This window comes from Monocercomonoides exilis (assembly GCF_001643675.1).
Source record: "Monocercomonoides exilis strain PA203 chromosome Unknown scaffold32-1190040, whole genome shotgun sequence".
Taxonomy (NCBI): Eukaryota; Preaxostyla; order Oxymonadida; family Polymastigidae; genus Monocercomonoides; species Monocercomonoides exilis.
In genome coordinates this window covers 268002-287581 of record NW_027150577.1, presented here as the reverse complement: position 1 = coordinate 287581, position 19580 = coordinate 268002, and the positions used below count along the sequence as shown (strand labels likewise).

The following is a 19580-nucleotide window of genomic DNA, read 5'->3' as shown; positions in this document are numbered from 1 at the left end:
AAGCAACAAACAATTATTCATTTAAATAATGATTAAAAGAAGCAATGAATCAGATACTTTGTTAATTCGTAGCCTTTTGAAATGCAGGTAAGCCCTAATCTTCTTCACCAATGCAAAATGCCCTCTCCAGAAGTTTTGTACAATTTTCAAAAATATTCTCACTCTGCTTTTCATTGCTTCTTTTCTGTTTGTAGCTCCAAATCTTTGAGAACTATTCGAAAAAATAGCAAGGTGGTTTAATAATTTCTTCCCTTTTCTGTTTCGAATTCCGTTTATCTTCATGGCACCAGTCTTTTTAATAACTTCTCAAAATCTTTAACTCTTCTTCGCTCCGTTTTAGCTTCAGCCAGAAAAACTTCTGCTTATTGGAAGCTGCAGAAATCATCAACAAGAATCAATTTCATTTCAGCTTCAGACTTCCAAAAAGATTGGAGCTGCCCTTCGGCATGTTGTGATCCACGTACTTAATTGGCCTGATTTCTTTTCATCGCACTTGCATTCTGTTACAAAACCATTTGACCTGTTGTTCAAATGAAATTGTGTGAAATCTTCCTGCGGGCCTTTTTCTTGTCGATTTTCCGCTGGTTCATCTTTCAATCCTCATAAAGAATTCAAAGATAATGGCATCATTATGGTTTGTCTTGCGGTTATCTTTTTGTAGATCTTGATTTCCATCCCCTTTGTTTCCTGACTCTGTCCGTGTTTGCAAAATTGTTGATTGAGCAAAAGCATCAAATGCATCATCAATAAATTTGCTGTTCTCTTCCCCTCTGTAATCTTTCATTTCTTTTGGTAGATCACTTGTCGTATCGAATGTGAGAGGTTGTGTGGCTGATTAAGATCCAGATGAAGTGCATTAAGAAGGAGACAGAGAGGCTCCTTGTCTCCATTTTCCAGCATTCTCCAGCAGATCGCTCTGCTCTTTCTCGTTCTCTTTATAAACTCTCCCAAAGACATGTGCTCGCATCCCCTGAAATCGAAGGCTGCAGCTCCCTTTATCTTCAATGCCCAATTCGAATCAGAAGAAGGAATTTCATTCAGATCTCTTTGCCTATTTCTCTTTTTGTTGCAATCAAATAGAGAGAATAGAGGATACTGCCTAGCTCCAGATGTGCTGATGCTCCTTATCAGATGTCTTTTCCCGTTTGATGGGAAGTTCTTTTCGCCCCAAATGATGTTTGGAAGCCTGTTCTCGAAGTCAATCGGATGCGTTAGATGATATTCCAATCTGATTGAAAATAATGATGCGGGCGGTGATGATGTTAAACTGAATTGTGAAGAATGAGAATGAGGCTTTGTGACTCATAAAAGCGATGTGATGGCTTGATGATGGCTTTCTTCGTTCTATTTGTTGATATTCTTTTCGGTTTGTTTTCCAACGATTTCATTGAATTGAAGTAAAATGAAAATTATTCTCTATTCCTCGTGTTCACCCCTGTTCTACGAAATGGAGTGCATGTGCAAAGACTGCCAGAAAGCTGTAGAGCTCTGCCTTCCAAGATCGAACGGAGCGCAAATAAAGTGCATTCTTGAAATTTCTTATTATAAAACGTATGCAAAAGAAATATTATCTTTATTTTTGCAATATGAAAAAAATACCGAATAATTCAAATTCATAATTCATAGCACGCTAAAATCTATGCTTTTCTTATGAAATGCTTAAAAATCCAAATTGCTATATGGCATCCGATTTCTTATTGTATCTTCTTCAAATATCCTTCAAATTTCTTATTTTCCATTTCGTAAAGATTATCAAAATATTTTTATGGGTATTATTTGAAACTTTCTTTAGATGGTATTAGATAATATTGGAATAAGTAAATTTTATTGAAATAAAAATAATAATTTGAATAACCAAAGTTTATTCCAGAAAACACCAGTTCATTCGAATTAAAAAAATTTATTCCAGAAAGACCAAGTTTATTCCAATTAATCCCTCTACAAAAATTTTTATGATCCTTTTCATCAATTCGAATGTGCTGAAAAACATGAACACAAAATGATATATAAACAATATATATTCATGGAAATTCAATTCTGAAAAATTTTATCTAGCAGTTATGGTCACAAATAAAAAAATGTTAATATATTGTCCTGAATAACAGCATTTGAGATCGAATGAAATCACAGATTCATAACGAATTGCAAATTTTATGTTTTTGAAGATTTGAATATGGCATGTTGATATGCTAAAAATAGGGTGAATTTTAACTCGATGAAAGAAGAAGAAATTATTAAGGAGGAAATGAAAAGAAATCAGATAATTATTCAAAGAATATATTCACAGATTTGAGAGAAAATCAAACATTCAAAGCAGATTATGAAAAAGCTTTCCCTCTCGAGAAATATCAAAATCTGAAATCAATATTGGAGAAGAAAATGGCAAAGGGGAGAGTGCATGTGTTTTTGACAGTAGTTTCACTTCATGCTCAGTAACAAATTCATATGGTGGAGGGATGTATTGTGTAACGATTCCTGAAAATTTTTATGAGGAGCGTTCAGTTTATTTCAAGTCATGCAGTAGCTTGGGGAGGAGGATTGTATTTTAATCCATACCAACAAATAGCTCTGAGTTACAACATTTATTGTTATTTCTTCTTCTTCCACGATTACAGATGCACTAACTCAACTCCATTTGGTCATGATGTGTATTTTTCTGATGGAAATAAACTTTTTTCATCCAACAATCCATTCTACGAATCATATACAACGAATTGCAATGATACGAGAGTGTGCTGTTATAATAATGGTTATCAATATACAGAAAAGAAGGAATGGTTGAAGGAAGGGATGAAGGATCGATATGTTGGGGTGAGTGGGAATGACGCAAACAATCTGTGTGGGATGAGTGAGTTAGCACCTTGCAAGACAGTGGGGCATGCAGTGGGGTCGAGCATGGCTCAACTGAGCTCGACAATCACAGTGCTGGGTGGGAGGCATGTGAGTGAAGGGGCGACAATAAGTGTTGGGGAAAAGGAGATTTCTGTTGTTGGGAAAGGGAAGACGGTGAGTGCGATTGGGATGAGTTCGCTTCCTTCGTCTCCAACAACGCTGTTTTGCATATCTTCTGGTAAACTGGAGGCGGGGCATGTGGGGATCGATCACAACTCTATCAGAAGTCCATCGCAAAATATGTTTGCGGAATCACTCTGGAAACAGCAGGATACATGCAGCAATCGAGCTCAGCTTTTATGTTCATCTCCAATCTACCATTTTTCTCATTTGTGCAGCATTCTCTCATTTTCTGCTATATGTTTAGAATCGCTCAGATTTCGTGGACAGGACAAGACGGACACTTCTTTCAGCAGCCAAAGATGGAAAATCTGGTTTTACTCAATCCCCACAGATTTCTCTGTTGCCTTTGAAATTACACTGTTCCTCACCCACCTCCTCACCTTATTCTTCTTCGTCATCTTCTCCTTCTTCTCCTTCTTCTCCTTCTCCTTTTTCAACCTCTTCCTCTTTTTCTCTTTCTTCTTTTTCATCTGCTGCTTCTTCATCTTCTTCCATGTCTTTGATTTCTTCTTCGTCTTTTCATTTCCCACCAACTGTGACATCTTCAACTTTGTGGCTATTTTCTTCTTCAGCTCCATTTCAATTTCTTCAATGTCATTTTTGTTGACTTAACATTGGTCAAATCAACGAACCTCAAATGTACAAAAGCTGTTTTATCAATAGCTTGATAATACCCTCCAAAAATCAATTCATTCAGTTTATCTACTCTTAACAGTATTTTCATCGATGTCAAAGCCTTCTGTGGAATAACTGGATGTGCTTCTGAACTGCTTTCCTCTTCCCCAGAGGAGCATTTCGCTCTTCTTCAATACTTCGACGGCTTCCGTACGCAGGTTGTGCTAAATGTGGTGAATGTGATTTGAGCGAAGAATGAAAATGGGAAGAGGAAGGAGCTGCCAGGCACATCGCACTCATCCTATCCGTTTATTTCTCTGCCAAGAAGCGAAGAGAGAGGAGTACGAGTTCAAATGGAAGAGGCAAAGAAGGTGGATTTCAGAAGCCAATTGAGCTCCGAGCAGAGGAAAGGGAGACAGCAGGAAGAGCCAAATGTAAAGACTAAGACGAATGAGAAAGACGAGTTTTGCACATCGCAAATTGATGCTTTCGACACAAGACTCGCACGTGCAGCAACAGAAAGAAGGAGGAGGGAAAGGGGAAGGGTAGAAGGAGGTGATGATGAAGATGAACAACAGCAGACATTTTACTCGTTCAACAGCACACTCTCATCTGCCCAGCTGCACACTCAAAGCACCACAGCCTCCTACTAAATTGTCCCGTTTTTTCTCCCTTCCACCACACCCAGTTGTCTGCCTCTTCTGTTCTTGTTGGAACTCCAATGAAGTCCCTCGCACTTTCGCCCGTTTCCACCCACTCCTCTTCATTCACACAGAAGTCCCTCTGCACATTCAACATAAGCTCTTCTTCTTTATCGTCCATTCCTTCATTTTCCTCCTCTAACAATTCGTTCATTGGGTTCTATCGCTCTCGAAGTGCTGTAGTCAATAAAAGTGAAAGGTATCTGCAAAAGTTAAGGAAACGGAAGATTGCAGACGATCAGTAAAATTTCTTCTCTCCGTGCAAATGGAATGACTCAAAAACAACTGGAACATCATCATCTGTAATTGATAGTGTTTCAAGCAGAAGGGAGAATAGTGTGCATAATCAGGAATCTGGAACAATTTCAGCCAAATGAAGTTCATTCAATAACTTCTCCTTTTGCAATTGGATGTATTTTTTTCTATTTGATCATAAATGTGAAATACAGATAGAAAAATAAACAAAAAAAGAATAAAAAACATTGTGAAATAATGAATTTTTATTTGCAGCTAATTGCAAGTTATTTTGATTGCTTATATCATTGGTGAATAAAAGAAAAAGTTTTATCATTGTTCATTTAACAAAAACAATTCAATGTATTTTGATCACAATTCATTTAAACAAAATCTTGAAGATAAAATTACTTTTCCAAAATAAATAAAATAAAAAGAAATTAATTTTTAGGTGCTTTTTAAAAATGTGATTCAAGTGAATATTTTTGAATACCACAAAAAATTTTTTTCGAAAAAAGTTATACCAAAAAACCGGAGTTTATACCAATTAATTTTTTTTATTCGAATAAAAATAATTTATACCGAATAAACTTTGTTTATTTGAATAAGTTATTTTTATTCGAATAAAGCCTTTCTATTCTCATTGTATCTATTCATGATTAAACAAATCATTTCCTTTAAATTTGATTGATCAAATATGATATTAATATATAAAATGGTAAAGTCTAACTTATTGGATCCGAAAATTTTCATAGAAATCATTTTGAATTATTTCTATAATATACTTCATTGTTGAAAATTCGATTAATAAATGTGTTATTATGTTTCAACGACTAACAAATTAGTTGTGAATTATAGTTTCATGACCAAAAATTAAACCAGAGTTTTTAAATATTTATAGATACATAAAAATTTTTCTTCATTCTCCAACGTATTTTCTTCTTTATTTAACTTTAATCAAAAAATCAAATATTAATTTATTCTTGTGAACAGAATCTGTAGATATTTCATCATCTTTAAAGTTTTCTTTTCATTATCCAGAAAATTTTTTGAATGGATCTGTCCCACATATTGAGTGATAATGATTAAAAAAATTACGTTCAAATAGGATTTTTCAATGAAAATCAAAAATTTTCAAAACAAAAATTATCATTCGATGAATGATGATATTCAAATGTGTCAAATTTGGTGAAATATTGATTATAATTCACAGTAAAAATCGGGACCCAATATGTTACATCTTACCATATAATAATATGAATAAACATTTAAAATAAACAAAAGGAAAAAAATTGTCATTATTTTAATGTTTTTCTATCAATAACAAAATTGAAACATGATGTTTTCATTATTGTAGTGTGAAAATATAGAAAAAATGCCTTTTAGACAAAGAGAATTGAAGCGATGCTTGTTGTTCGATGGGATAAATCAATGAAAAAAAAACAGTTTTTTTTTTTTATGATAGCTGTTTTTTTTTAAAATGAAAAATCAAATTCATTTTTGCAAATTAAATTCTCTCGCTGAAAGAGTCTGACAACTTATTTTTTTATTATTCAGATGAAATGTTAAAAAGAACTGAATGGTTTCGATCTTCAATTAAAGAGAAAAAGAATGTGATGAATTATTATCCTATTCTATTAACTATTCATTCAAAAATTGCACTGAACGGTAAATAAACTACAGTTTTGCCATTCATTACTCAAATTGAGCCAATTATACATAAGTTTTCCGTTTTGACAAAACCCTGAATAACGATTTCCAAATATATTTGAAAAGTTCCTTTTGAATTACAGGATGGATATTGCAAAAATACTCTTATTTCTATAAAATATCAAAACCCTCTCACAAAGTTTAACTTTATTGTACAGCTTGACACTTCATTTTTTAAAAACAGTAAAAACCGGATATAAACACATTGGGTTTTGCACAACTTTTTGTGACTATATCCGATTGTGATTATACACGATGATGCTTTACACAGAAAAAAATAAATTTTAATTTTTGAAATAATTAATTTTGGGTCGATTTTTTTATTTATGGAAATTCTACACAAATACACTTTTTTCACTTGCTTGAACAATTTTTTTCATAAATACACATTATTTTGACTTATTTAAACAGTGTTTTTAAAAATCAAAAAATTGAGATTTTTGTTCATATAGTCGATTTTTCAATGAAAAAACAGACCATATTGAAATAAAATGTGATTTTACACATCTAGCCCTGTGATTAGATGAGATGGGAAATGAATGATAAATAAGCAAAAAATATGCTTACACACGAAAATGTGACTAAAAACGAATGTGACTACATTTGAGGTGATAATATCCGGTTATGACTGTAATACGAAACTTCATATTTTAATTAATACGTTGGACTTCCAAAAACTTCACAATTGAATATGCAAAATTCACAAAAAATAGTTCGAATTCGAAAATAAATACAATGAAGCTCTGTATTAATCATTTCTATTGTAATCAAGACTGCTTATAATCATATTTTTTCGTGCATCAAAAAATTTGGCATTTTTAATGTGTAATTTCATAAGTTTTAATCGCACAAAATTCGTGAATAATAAAAAAAAATTATGGGTACTTAACAATCAATTTTGAAATATTTGGAAAAAAGAAAGTTGTTATTTTCTTCACAATTGTTAACAATAAATTTCATTAAAACATAATAAATTGAAAAATCGATGCAAATGTGTGGATTTTCATAGTAATTGTGAGTTCATATTTTTAATCAAAAATAAATTTTTTTATGAAAAAGATGGTTTGGTTTTTGCCAAGTTAATTTATAATCACAAAAAATCGAGCAAAATGGATTGCGATAATTACCGAGCTTGAGTGTAATTCAATTTTGAATTTTATTAATTCGATTTCGAAAAAAATTTCTTTTTGCTTTGTTGAAAGAATAGTTTGTGCTTTGTGGATTAAATTCTCGTTATTTTTTATCTCTTCAGAACACTTGGGTCATTCTTTTTGAAAAGTCGCAACCGTTTAACTGATCTGAAAATCAGATCAAAAATGATCAAAAAATTGTGATCATTCCGTTCCCATCATTTATTGACAAATATTTTATATTGTCAGTTTTTTCATCTTATCATAGAAAAACATTTCATAAGTCTGATGATAACATATCGAACGTTTATTATAAAATAGAATTTTCTTTTGTTTGCTATTGCTTACGAGCTATTTGAATCAAATGTTAGATAAGTTTTTATTTCTTCAATTTCATTTCATAAGTTCGAATATTCGTTATGAATTTATGGATGCTATCTAAGTTTTTATTATTTTCTTTTGTTGTGAACCAAACAAAATTAATTTGCTTGAATTCTTAAATTTTTTTATTAGAAATTATCAAACATGAAAAATTCATCAAAACTTCACTCGTAACAATCGAAAGTTATTCAAAAAGTTGTTAACATAGACAATTATTTATGTTATTATAAAGAATTGAAGTTTGATATATAATTTTTTCAATAAATCTCCGTTTTTGATAAACACAAAAATTCAGTCTCTTCAAATATTTTAATTCAAACAATCTGTTTCAACAAGTTTCAAACTTCTCAGTATGTGCCTTTTCCTTATCCCTTTCATTTAATATTGACAAATAATGGAAAAATATCCTTCTTCAAACATTTGAAATTCCATAAAAAATCGTGTTTTCTTTGCTAGTAAACAATTCTGATAAGAATGAAGATATTGCATGTGCTTCTGGTGTAACTTCTGGCTGACGTGATGGGAAATTTCTCATCAACCTTCTTGTGTCCGGGGCAGCACAGCAGTCATATCTTCTCTCATTACTTTTTGTTTTCTTTGTCTTCTTCTCCATTCAGTAGGCGGAGAAGCGAAGAGAAAAAATCTTCAGAGAATGAGTAGCCATCATTATCGGAGCTTGCGATTGACCCTTCGGATGCCTTGGCGGTGATGGCTTCATACACTTCTGCAGCAGCGATGGACGACTTCGAGAGTCGGCTGCAGATTGTGGTGCCTGAGGAGGCTGGAGTGTATGGGAGGCACATGCCGCTGTCGCTGCAGCTGCTGCTATCGCCTCGGGCGCTGTAGACGCTGCGGTGATATGTTGTGGCGCGGCTTGCGGAGATGAATGGGGGTGTTGTGCATGTGCATCTATTATGTGGTGCTTTCGGAGATGATTTCGGTTCCGCTGGTGGGGACGCTTCCGTTGCTTGCAGCGTCGACGGGTACAAAGTCTGGGAGCAAGCGGATCTTTGCGGCGGTAGATGTGAATGCATTCCCTTCGATCTGCGATCTGTTAGACAAGTTGCTGCTTCCGTTGGAGAAGTGTAATTAATGGTGAAGCTGGACGACGAAGTGATGGGGTGAGAGGTTGCAGTGTGTGAAGTGGGGGAGATTGTGGAGAAAGGGCTGGATGCTGCGGAGCTGAGGATGGAGGATATTGTTCAATCTCATGCAGCGATTGTGCAGGCTGTGCTGGAGGAGCGAGAAGAGGCGGAGGAAGGAGAAAGGGGAGGCAAGGAGGGAGGCAAAGAGGGAGAAGAAGATGGAGAAAAAGAGGGAAAAGAAGATGGAGGGAGAGAGGGAGGTGATGGGAATGAGGAGAAAGGCGGGTATTTGACAGCGCACAGAGAGTTTGTGGAGAGAATAAAAGAGAACCAGGGGAAGCTGGAAGAAGCGATTGTGCCGCTGGTTGTAGAGGCGCTTGGGCTGAGTGGGCTGAGGTTTGTGAAGGCTGATGCTGAGGTGGGTGCAGACAAGCAGCATTCAGTTGAACCAGAAGTGTGCAGTTCTTCTCCGTCCAATGGCATTTAAAAAGGGAATAGGAGAGTTGAAGAAGAAGCAGCAGATGGGTCTTTGGGCATTACTTCAGATGGAGTTAAGAAAGATGAGGTACAGGTGGAAATGTCGAAAAATGGTTTGGAGATGAATGAGAAACAAGACAAATCCGATGAGGAAGCTGGGGAAGAAAGTTGTTTGTTTTGTTGAAAAAAAAAGAAGAGGACGACGAAAGGAAGAAGAAGAAGAAAAGAAAAGGGGAGGAGAGGTCGAGCGAAGGCAGAAGAGCTGAAAACTCGTTGCTGTTTAATCTGGTGGCGGGCTGATGATCTGTGTGCCGATGCGAAAGGGGAGCGCTTGGATAATGAAGCGGTGCATTGCAGATGGGCAGTCGGTGACGATGCTGGACGAGCTGAAGATGCTGCAGCCAAGAAGTCGTGCAGCGTCGAGAATCAACGAACGGAAAAACAGCAGAAGCACAACACCGAAGAAGCAGTCGTTTCTGGAGCTGTGCGAGATTCTGGTCCTATATGTAACAGTGGGGTGGCATGGATGAAGCACACGATTGTAGAAGACTTGGCAGACAAGTTTTGTGCGCTTGTCGAACGTTTCATGTACAAAGCAGAGGAGCACGAGCCAGCTTGTGGTATTTTTATAACCAAGATGAGCTGATCCGCCATGCGAATGCGCACATTGAGATGAAGCCGCGGCTGCTGTGCTGTGGAGTGACAGCGACTGTTGTGATGGAGAACAGATGATTCAGCGAAGGTGAAGTTCACAACGGAGAAAAGAATTGAAGCTTCACGGCAGAGCAGAGAAGGAGCTGGAGCAGGAAAAGCGAAGGAGATTCTGAGCAATTGTTCAGCGACACTGTCAGTGCATGCGTTTGAGTGTGTGTTTGATGGGGCGTCTGATGCGGATAAACAGCTGATTTGGCAGGGTGAGTGAATGGAGGCTGAGGTGCAGAAGGAGGGGAGGCGGGTTCATTCAACACGTCAGACAAGAGGCTTGGGACAGAAGAGGAGTTTATTTAGAGAAGACAGTCGAATGCTGTACAGACGATGGGTTTACGCGGCTATGATGCTTCGTACGCCATTTCTAACTGACGACGCTTTCTCAGTGGTTGTTCCGATGGATGCTCCCATGGTATTGAAGATGGCAGCAGAGGATCTGCATCACAATTTTGTTTCTTCTTCCACTTCTTTTCTTCGTCAATTTCTATTTTTTTTTTGAGTGTCTATTCCTTCTTCTCATCATCCTCTTCATCTCAAATATCTCATCTGTCACATTCCTCTTCTTCTCCCTCTTCATCAGCCTCAACGCATACATCTCTGGAAGCACCTGCTTTGAACAGTATATCAAATGCGTGTGTTCTGACAAGTTGCTCATCGATGTGCTTGTATCATTGGCCTTACAGTGTTTGTGCACCTCCATCGACCGCCTCATCTCCTGATGCGAAGAAGAAGAGCACTTGTGCAACGAATGTGACGAAGGCATCGGAGGTGGCACATCGTCAAGAGGAGTGGTGGATATGGACAGACGAGGAGGCGAACGGAAGAAGCGCTTCTGCGACGAGGTGTGTGAAGATAAAGAGTATGTGACAAGGAGAAGCTGCGGCGCATAAGTTGCGGAAGAGGAAAGAGGCGCAGACATAGCTGATGAAAGAGATGAGGAGGAAGTGGTGGAGATAATAGCAGACGAAGTGACTGCAGCTGGCAAGTTTGATGAGGCAGTTTGGGCTGCAACAGCAGCAGATTGTTGGAAGCTTCCTGGATGAGCCAATTGAGACTGACGCGAGGGAGAGCTTTCCTGTGTGAGAGACTGCTGCGATGTGGCTGAGGATGTGCGTGTGAGGAAAGAGTTCGTGTCCTGCGAGGAAGACAGTGATTGAGATTGAGATTGAAACTGAAACTGAGACTGAGATAAAGGCTGAAATTATCTGGTGAGTGCAGGGCCAGGTGAGGTGGATGAAGACATCTGCTGCGATGTGACTGAGAGAAGGAAAGAAGGGCAGAGAAAGAGGAGGAAGCGAGAGATTTTGGAGAAGTCAGAGAGCCCAAGGAAGAAGAAGCAGAGGAAGATAAAGGTGAAAGGGAAAAAGACGAAGACGAAGAAGAAGAAGAAGATGCAATGGATGCAGTTGAAGATCCCCCAAGCACAATCGTCGGAGCCAACAGTGATACAAAAACAGAAGACGGTGTGTCATCAAAGAAAGAGCGAAGCGTGGCTAACGCAAAAGTGGTAGAAAATGGAGTGTTTGAGGTGCTTATCTCAGAGCGGTGAGCTGTTGATAAGTGTGTGCGCGCTATTGACGTGGTTGTTTGAGTGATGGCGGGTGCAGGGAAGATGAGGGCAGTGGCTGAGACAGAGGCAAAGGCGGAAACTATTAATGTCGGAGAATAAGAAAAAGAAGAAGAAGAAGAGGAAGAAGAAGGGGAGGAGGAGGAAGAAGACCCTAAATTTCCAAGTGGCTTTTGAGTAGTTTGAGTTGCAAATGTCAGATTTGTCGATCCTTTCGTCTTGTTTGTCAATATCACACTGAACGCAGAGTTCGCAGACTGCAACTGGATATCTTCTCCTCCTTTTCGTGTTGGAGTGATCGAGGGTTCATTAACTGTTTGTATTGTTATGCGAGTGGGAGTGGCAGGCACATGAATTAGTGTCTTATTGGGCTGCCTGGGTGACTGCAGCTGAGTATTCGAAGCAGAAGAGGTCTGAGAGGAATAAGTGGAATTACTCGAAGCATTACCAACAGAGTTTGCATTCTGAGCTGTTGGGAGTATTTTTCTCGTCTGCACAACCAGCCTCACGTCATCGAATGTCTGCTGTGTTTGTGTCTGAACAGGCCTCTTCTCGGATGTGCTGAATGAAGCAGAGGCAGAAGAGAAGCGGTTGACAGATGCAGACGACGAAAGCTCACTCGAATTCCAGCGGGTCGGAACAGAAGACGGCTGCAAAGGAACTCGGGGCAGAGAAGAAGGGTTGATTGGGGATATGTATTGCATCAGCTTCAATGGAGAACAAGAAAGAGTTTGAGTCTTGTTAAGCACTTCAGCATGGGAAGAGGCAGAGTGGGAGGAGAAGTTGGATGTTGAAGAGGAAGAGGAAAAAGACGATGATGAATTTGGATAAGGAGGAGGAAGAGGAGAAGAAGGAGAATGAGAAGAGAAAGAAGAAAAAGAAGAAGAATAAAATGAATGACAACGAGAAGAAGAAGAAGAAGAAACAGAAGAAAATGAAGAAGATGATGATGATGAAGAAGAAGAAACAGAAGAAGAAGAAGAAGAGGAAGAGGAAGAGGAAGGAATAGGAAAGAGAGGAAACAAGGGCTGGTGTTGAATGGCTTGGGGAAACGAGTGGAGATAAAGCATTAGGTTGTGCAGGAGTTTTTGTATGTTGTGAGCGAAGAGTGGGAGGTGAATAAGGAAGGGCGGAAGGCGATGAAGTACGTGGAGTAAGAGAAGATGCATGAGGTGTGGACGTATGCATGTGATGTGGTGATGATGAGAACGACAGCTTCGCAGAGGTCCGCAGAGGTGCTGATGCAAGCGCCAGAATCGATCACGCTGCAAAGTGGCAGTGCGAAAAGTGCATAAAGTATTGCACTGAGGCATGATGGCACTCTTCCGTAGTCTTGGGCGTTACACTTCTTGCTGAGAAAAGTGTTTGTTCTATATCCAGTGCATTTGATGATTCTATAGTCGAATGTGTGTTGCAGCTGAGAGTGAGGGCTCATGGTGGGGTGAAAGCAGAAGGGAGGGTGCAGGTGGTAGAGTGGAGAGACAGGGGATATATGTCGCAGGATGCGGAGAAAGAAGTGCTGCTTGAGTTTCTGGAGTCGAAGAATCTGTTAAAAGAAGATATGGACTTGATGATGATTATATGGTAGTTAAAGGAGAAAAGTGTATCTGAACTTGTGGTTTTGATACTGTAGGCTGCATGTGGGACGGTGCTGTGGTGCAAATGCATGAGATAACAATGGTGAAAGGGATGCAAGTGTATTGAAGTTTCGCTATCAGATCAATGTGCATATTTTTGTGTTTGGAATAGAAGAAGAAGAGAAGCAGGATGAGGAGGAAGAAGAGATGATGATGAAGAGACATTGAAAATGGAGTGAAGAGGAAGGGAAGATGAAAGAAAGAAGATGAGTTTTGATTATTCCGTTTAAATTCTTGTTGTTATCATTGCTGAATTGATTGTTGAACTTGAAACAGAGACCGTCCATCCACTGATTTCATCATTTCCTCGGATTTCATGCTTCTATCCAGCAAATTCCAATTCATTGCTCATCAAAATCATTCCATTCACAACAACTTTCTTTGTTCCAGTTTGACGTTTGATGGAATGCTTCATTGTCAAACAAGTGAATTGGACAATTCCACAATGAGAATGGTCAGATGCCTCGGTGTTGCTCACATGAATTTCTTCTGGAGTGGGGAGGAGATAGATGCACAGAGGAATGGCCACACTGTTGTTTCCATTGTCATATCCTCGAACCTTGTCAAAAGAATCCAAAGAGGCTGTCACACATGTGATTTTCTCTGATTTTGCAGTTTCTTCCAGATTGGGTAAAATGACGAAGATGTCCCTTCCCCATTTAGCAGTGTTTGTGCCAAAGGAAGAAGAAATCAGAAAATTGGGATTTTCACTCAGCAATCTAAGAAAGATTCCTCCTCCAAGACCATCGGATGCAGAGCAATAGCACCCATCAAAAGATCCACCTTTCACTTTCACTTCATTTTCATTCCCAATACACAGCATCATCGATCCTCCATTCTCTGAACTTACACTTCAACATCCTGATATTGCTCCCAAATTCTGATCTTTATTTGTGTTGTTATAGAAAAGACAATTGTTGGCTATCAACTGTTGACTATTCAATTCAAAAAACATGATTGAATAATAAATTAATAAAAAAAATATATTTGTTAAAATAAAATGAAAAGCACTAAATTTATCATAATTTCAGATGCATCGAATATGTGTGTTCAGTTTTTGCATTTATGTCAAGTTTATGTGCATAATGCAAATGAAAAATTCTATTCAAATGAAAAGTCGAATTAACATTGAAAATCAAGTTTATCAGGAAAAATAATCGATACATGTCTTGCTTATTGTATTTATTAGCAATCGCAAAGTGGTTCAATCAAGCGAAACACTATTTCATTGAAAAACTGATATTATAATTTTGATCAAAAAATCTGATATATAATTTTTTATGAAAACGTATTTCTTATCAAAAAGAAGTTTGTTATGAACCAACAAACATCACTGTGAAAATTCGTTATAATCATTTGAATAATGGAAACGGAGTGTTTTTGAAATAACTTTCATGGGACAAATTTTTGATCCACAGCGACTTTTCAAAAAGAATGACCCACTTTGTTTTCCAATATTTGAATTATTATGAATTTTCATAAAAATAAATTTTTAGAATAATATTTTTGTTTTTTGTAAATTCGAAAAGAAAAAAAATCATTTTCATATTAGAAATTGATGTTTATCTTAATATTACAAAAGAAACAAAAAAATTGTTTGGAAAAAAATTCTCGTCTTTTGTTATTCAAAAGATGAGATTGAAAATTCGCTATTTCCATTACGATATGGGTTATTCTTTTTGAAAAGTCGCAAATGATTAATTTTCAAATATACCAATAATTACATATTTAGCTTAAACTTCTTTTTCCTCTCATGCTACTTCATGAAAGTAGAATATATAATTTGACAATGCTGCTTAACACATTCCTGTAAAGTTGCATAAGCGGGAACCGAAATTTGATCAATATATGAAATTTTTAATTTATTTGAAAATTTAACATTTGCGACTTTTCAAAAAGAATTACTTATATTCAAAAGTGTGAAATATTTTTTTTATTTTTATCATTACAGTGATGATATTTGAAAATGAAAAAACTTTCTAAAAATTGTTTTGTTAATTGTTTCAATTCGCCGAGAACAATTTAGAACTTCAAAACATCCTTATTTTGGGAGTAAGATAGTTGGGATTTCCTTCTTGCATATTAAGCTCCGACTCCAATTATAGTTTCCAGAATTGCAGCCGCTCCTTCACGATTTCTTTCCACAAAATTACCCTCTTTATCACAATTTTCTTCTCCTGGTTCTTCAACCTTGTTGGGGAATATTGTTTCTCCTTCAGAGGCCTTTGGAAAATTTGATGATGAAGTTTCTGCTGATTGAGCATAATCTTTTCTGTCCTGCGAGCACAGTTGGCTTTGAAGCTTCCTGTTGTCGCACGTTGACAATAAAGTATCTATGATCCTTGAAGCTAAATTTGCTTTGAAGAACGAACCAGTTGGAGTGTGTGAGTTTGGGGACATTCGCGCGTGCCTCACCACCATTGCTTCTGGCACTTCTTTGGACAACAGTGCTGAAATTGCTGCATGTTTGAGTGTGTTAGGTCGATATTCATCTGGAATTTCAATCTGAGTTATTCCAAGGCGGGCTAACTTATGTATTCCTTCTGTCTTAAGCGGAGTATGATGCACCGTATTGAGTAAAAATGTGTCTCTATTTTCATGAGTTATCCTAACTCTCCAGTAAAGCGTCTTAACGGCTCTTCCTGGGCAAACCTTTTCGTCAGCACTATTCAAAATTGGAACAGTTATTTATGAGGGTGTGAGAGTCGTTTTCAAATTTGTGAATAGATGGATGGAGTCCTCTTGTATAACGGATTGGTTCATCGATATTCTTTCCATCTCGCGGAAGCGACATGCTGTGAAAATGATTAACAAGATTATGCATTTAACGGTCAGATCGAAGAAAGATAATTTCTCATTTAAAGGCATGCGATTATCATAGTCAAATACAATTGAAGGAGACCACATGGATGAGAAAGGTTTCCTTGGGATGCGAGATCGATGAAAAGAGCGGAATAATGTCTCTATCAACGTGACTTGTCCCAGGTTTTCTTTGTAACTGATTCTGGGAAAAAGCGAGAACGTAGATCTCGTGGTGCATAGGCATGTGTGAGGCAAACCTTTATCTCTCAACTTTATAAAAATGTTAGCACAGATCTGGGACCAATCACTGAATTCCTTCGGAAAGTCTTTGTATCCCTCTTCTTCTAACGCCTGTGAGAAATGCACAAAGCCGAACGTGCATGAGGACCAAGTTGTAGAAGCAACACTGTAACGAGAATCAGAGATAATGAGATCAGAAACATTGAACCTTCTTAATCCCAGCGTCCCCTATTCCTCCCCAATTTCCATCACCAATTTAGTCTCCCCGCAATGTAACCTCCCGGTTGAAGAGATGCTACTGTTCTCTTTAAGCCTGGTCCTGGTTGAAGAATGGTTTGCGAATTCTTCCAACAAACGAAGCGTGTCATTATTCTTTTCAACAGAGGTGTCCGGCTTTGATCTCTCCAGACTGTAATTAGAATAACTGCTTTTGCTCTCTCTCTCTCTCTCTCTCTCTCTCTCTCTCTCTCTCTCTCTCTCTCTCTCTCTCTCTCTCTCTCTCTCTCTCTCTCTTCAAATCTTTCTCAGACTTGGAAGGATAAGCGGAACAGGGGGATTCACTAGAGTCACTGCGTATTTCCAACTTACGGCCAATCCGTCCTTTGAGAAGGGACTTCCTGGTCCTAGCTATATTTTTTCTTTGTTGTTCACGAGACTTGCGAATGCCTCTTGCTATATTTTGACATTCAACTACTTCTGAACCTCCTCCATTCCCTTCCGTGTGATCTGGTAGTCTCCTGATCTTTCCAATCTTGATAATGAATCTGCTGCACTCTTCAGAATGCCTGGAAGGTGAATCGCTTTCACTTTGATCCCCTTCTGGAGAGTTTCTCGTCTGATCTTTCTTATAATGCAGATTTTGTTTCTTCCTGCAGCCCAGCGGTTTATGTTGAAGACAACGCTTGAGTTGTCTGATCTTAGGAGCTGGTTCTTCATCCTGTATTTCTTAAAATAGGGCTCGAAGTGATTAAAAGAAAGAAGAACTGCAAGTGTTTCTTTGAAATTTGAACTTTGCGAAATGAATTTTCGATTGAAAGGGTGATGATAATGGTAACATGTTCCGTTGACATCCAAGATTGCGCCACAAGCCCGAGGAGCTGCATCTGTTGTTAATATCGCATCTGGTGCTGAGAAAATTTCCAAATCTCTTCTTTCTTCCTTCTTCAAGCGCGATTCCCAGTATGAGATTTGCTTGACAACTCTGTTATTCATTGCAAATTCTCCATTCCATCCTTTTTTTCGAACGATTCTGTTTTGCAGAGCGTATAATATGTTCATATGAAGCCCTTCGTCTTTGCAAACAAATCGCACTGCATCAATTGAATCGATGAATGAGGCATAGTCTTTTGTTTTCACTGTCGCTCCAATCTTTGCCCTTATCATCCACCGCTTGCACTCCTTGCTCAATGCCTTCCATCTGTTCCTTTCCAATGCAACGATCATCTTTGTTGTTCTCCAAGTCCATCCCAAGAAGTTGAATGTTTGTTTCGGAGCTACACTACTCTTTTCCACATTGACAATTTGTTCAAGCTCTGCAAACCATTTTGTCACCTTGTTTGTCACTTCTGTAAGATAAATAGGATCTTGATGGATAAAGATAATGCCGTCCAAGTATGCCATGCATTTTACGTCCCATTGATCCCTGATGCGTTGCAATACCTTTCTCATCAGTCGCGTGAAGATTCGTGGAGCATTTTTGTACCCGAAGGGCATTCCGCGAAAAGCGAATGTTTCTTCGTGAAAGGAAAAGGCGAGAAACGGAACGAACGAATCGTGAACTGGGACGAGGAAGTATGCTTGGGATAAATCTAAGGTTGTGGCGAAATCGCTGTGCTCTTATAATCTTTCTGCTGTCCGGTGGTCTTCCATTTTGAAATGGATGTTCTTCACAGCTTCATTTAATGGGCGGCAATCTAGTATTTCTCTGAAGTTTCCATCTTTGTTTGGTGTGAAAAATATATTGCTCAGGCAACGAACATTCTTCCTGTCATTTTTTAATATGACATCTGTTGCTTAACTTTATTTTATCCAGCGGAACAGGCTGACTCCTCCTTCGGTCCTCCGAAAAAGCCCTTGTTCATTTGAACTTCTCTCATAAGTCTGTCCTTTGCCTGATTTCCCTTCCACACCGGGCATATTCCTTCCGATATTGCATTTGTGACCCCGATTTTCTTCCACTCCGCAAAGAACAATCGAGTTCTTCCGCCCACTGTGGCTTCTTTCCCCAAGCTTTCTTGGAAAATGTTCCTTGTCGAGGCCCAGTGCTGCGGGCATGTACGCGAAAAAACCTTGTTATTTTAATTCTTCTATTTGGTTGTGGTTTTGGTGATGAATGTTTGGCTTCTAGAATAGGCTTGATAATTTCCAGTTTGTCACTAGTAATCAGAGGATCTTCTGAGTCGTCCTTCAGAACGCGGGCTGCTTTGAACCCATATTTAGCCTAAATGCAGGAATATCTTGACTCTTGCAACGCAGCAATGATCATAAGCACAGCATCAGCAAGTCTATCACGTTGTGAAGCTCCCTCACCGTGTAGTGAAATCAGCGCCTTCAGAGCAGGGCATAAATATTGTTCCACTCTCCAACCGCTTGAATCCAATGCATCCTTTATTCAATTTGAAGATCTTGAATGGACATGCGTTTGAGATGGGATGAATGTGGCAAATGATAAAGATTCATGTGTCAAAATTTTTTTGAAAAGTTCCATTTGTTCAATTTTCAAAAAACTAAAAATTACGTATTTCTATCAAATTTCTGTTTTCACTCACAAAATTTTTCTGTCATTGAAATAAATCCTTGTCAAAGTTATTTTATCCGTTTGGGTGTAATTTCGTGAGTAAAAACAGAAATTTGAAAGAAATATGAAATTTTTGGTTTTTAGAAAATTGAACAAATGGAACTTTTCAAAAAAATTTTGACATATGCATTCCTGGTTTCCTGAACGTCTGCGTGATCAAGCTGAAAATTAAGAATAGGAGCAGACACAGCTTCACCGATAAGTTCCGTCGATAAAGTTGCAAGTTTGTTGGCTGACGGAATAACCTGTGGCCCGATGTGACTTTGGCTTGATTGAGCCTGTGAGATGGGAGATGTTAAGCTACTTGCGGAGTTGGATTGAGATAGATCCAAGCCGCCCGTTGGTACGCCTGCAGAGAAAATACTGTTTGGTTCAGACGCGGTTCCAAAATTTGTAGCTTCTATTTCCATTGACCTGTTGAACGACTGAGCCCTTAATATGGGTGATTATTTTTGTAATCATAACTTTTTTCGGGGTGTTG

General features: G+C 38.0%; 8 protein-coding genes across 8 annotated transcripts; 2 read left to right on the top strand and 6 right to left on the bottom strand.

The window, feature by feature from the left end:
• Positions 1-3983: 3983 nt before the first annotated feature.
• MONOS_5363 (uncharacterized protein) lies at positions 3984-4283 on the top strand (the record flags this gene model as incomplete). The annotated part of the gene is made up of 1 exon (XM_067875503.1): positions 3984-4283. One exon carries the CDS (start codon positions 3984-3986, stop codon positions 4281-4283), a length of 300 nt encoding a protein of 99 aa, XP_067724588.1.
• A 4084-nt stretch (positions 4284-8367) lies between these two features.
• MONOS_5362 (uncharacterized protein) lies at positions 8368-8820 on the bottom strand (the record flags this gene model as incomplete). Its single annotated transcript, XM_067875502.1, has 1 exon — positions 8368-8820. The coding sequence occupies one exon, from the start codon at positions 8818-8820 to the stop codon at positions 8368-8370; it is 453 nt and encodes a 150-aa protein (XP_067724587.1).
• Positions 8821-8974: 154 nt separating this feature from the next.
• Positions 8975-9994, top strand: MONOS_5361 (uncharacterized protein; the record flags this gene model as incomplete). The annotated part of the gene is made up of 2 exons (XM_067875501.1): positions 8975-9325; positions 9542-9994. 2 exons carry the CDS (start codon positions 8975-8977, stop codon positions 9992-9994), a joined length of 804 nt encoding a protein of 267 aa, XP_067724586.1.
• Positions 9995-10540: 546 nt separating this feature from the next.
• Positions 10541-12811, bottom strand: MONOS_5360 (uncharacterized protein; the record flags this gene model as incomplete). Its single annotated transcript, XM_067875500.1, has 3 exons — positions 10541-11157; positions 11235-12237; positions 12647-12811. 3 exons carry the CDS (start codon positions 12809-12811, stop codon positions 10541-10543), a joined length of 1785 nt encoding a protein of 594 aa, XP_067724585.1.
• A 771-nt stretch (positions 12812-13582) lies between these two features.
• On the bottom strand, positions 13583-14086 carry MONOS_5359 (uncharacterized protein; the record flags this gene model as incomplete). Its single annotated transcript, XM_067875498.1, has 1 exon — positions 13583-14086. The coding sequence occupies one exon, from the start codon at positions 14084-14086 to the stop codon at positions 13583-13585; it is 504 nt and encodes a 167-aa protein (XP_067724584.1).
• A 1256-nt stretch (positions 14087-15342) lies between these two features.
• Positions 15343-16167, bottom strand: MONOS_5358 (uncharacterized protein; the record flags this gene model as incomplete). The annotated part of the gene is made up of 2 exons (XM_067875497.1): positions 15343-15925; positions 16163-16167. The coding sequence occupies 2 exons, from the start codon at positions 16165-16167 to the stop codon at positions 15343-15345; spliced, it is 588 nt and encodes a 195-aa protein (XP_067724583.1).
• Positions 16168-16992: 825 nt separating this feature from the next.
• On the bottom strand, positions 16993-17922 carry MONOS_5357 (uncharacterized protein; the record flags this gene model as incomplete). The annotated part of the gene is made up of 1 exon (XM_067875496.1): positions 16993-17922. One exon carries the CDS (start codon positions 17920-17922, stop codon positions 16993-16995), a length of 930 nt encoding a protein of 309 aa, XP_067724582.1.
• Positions 17923-18742: 820 nt separating this feature from the next.
• Positions 18743-19509, bottom strand: MONOS_5356 (uncharacterized protein; the record flags this gene model as incomplete). Its single annotated transcript, XM_067875495.1, has 2 exons — positions 18743-18907; positions 19222-19509. The coding sequence occupies 2 exons, from the start codon at positions 19507-19509 to the stop codon at positions 18743-18745; spliced, it is 453 nt and encodes a 150-aa protein (XP_067724581.1).
• Positions 19510-19580: the final 71 nt, after the last annotated feature.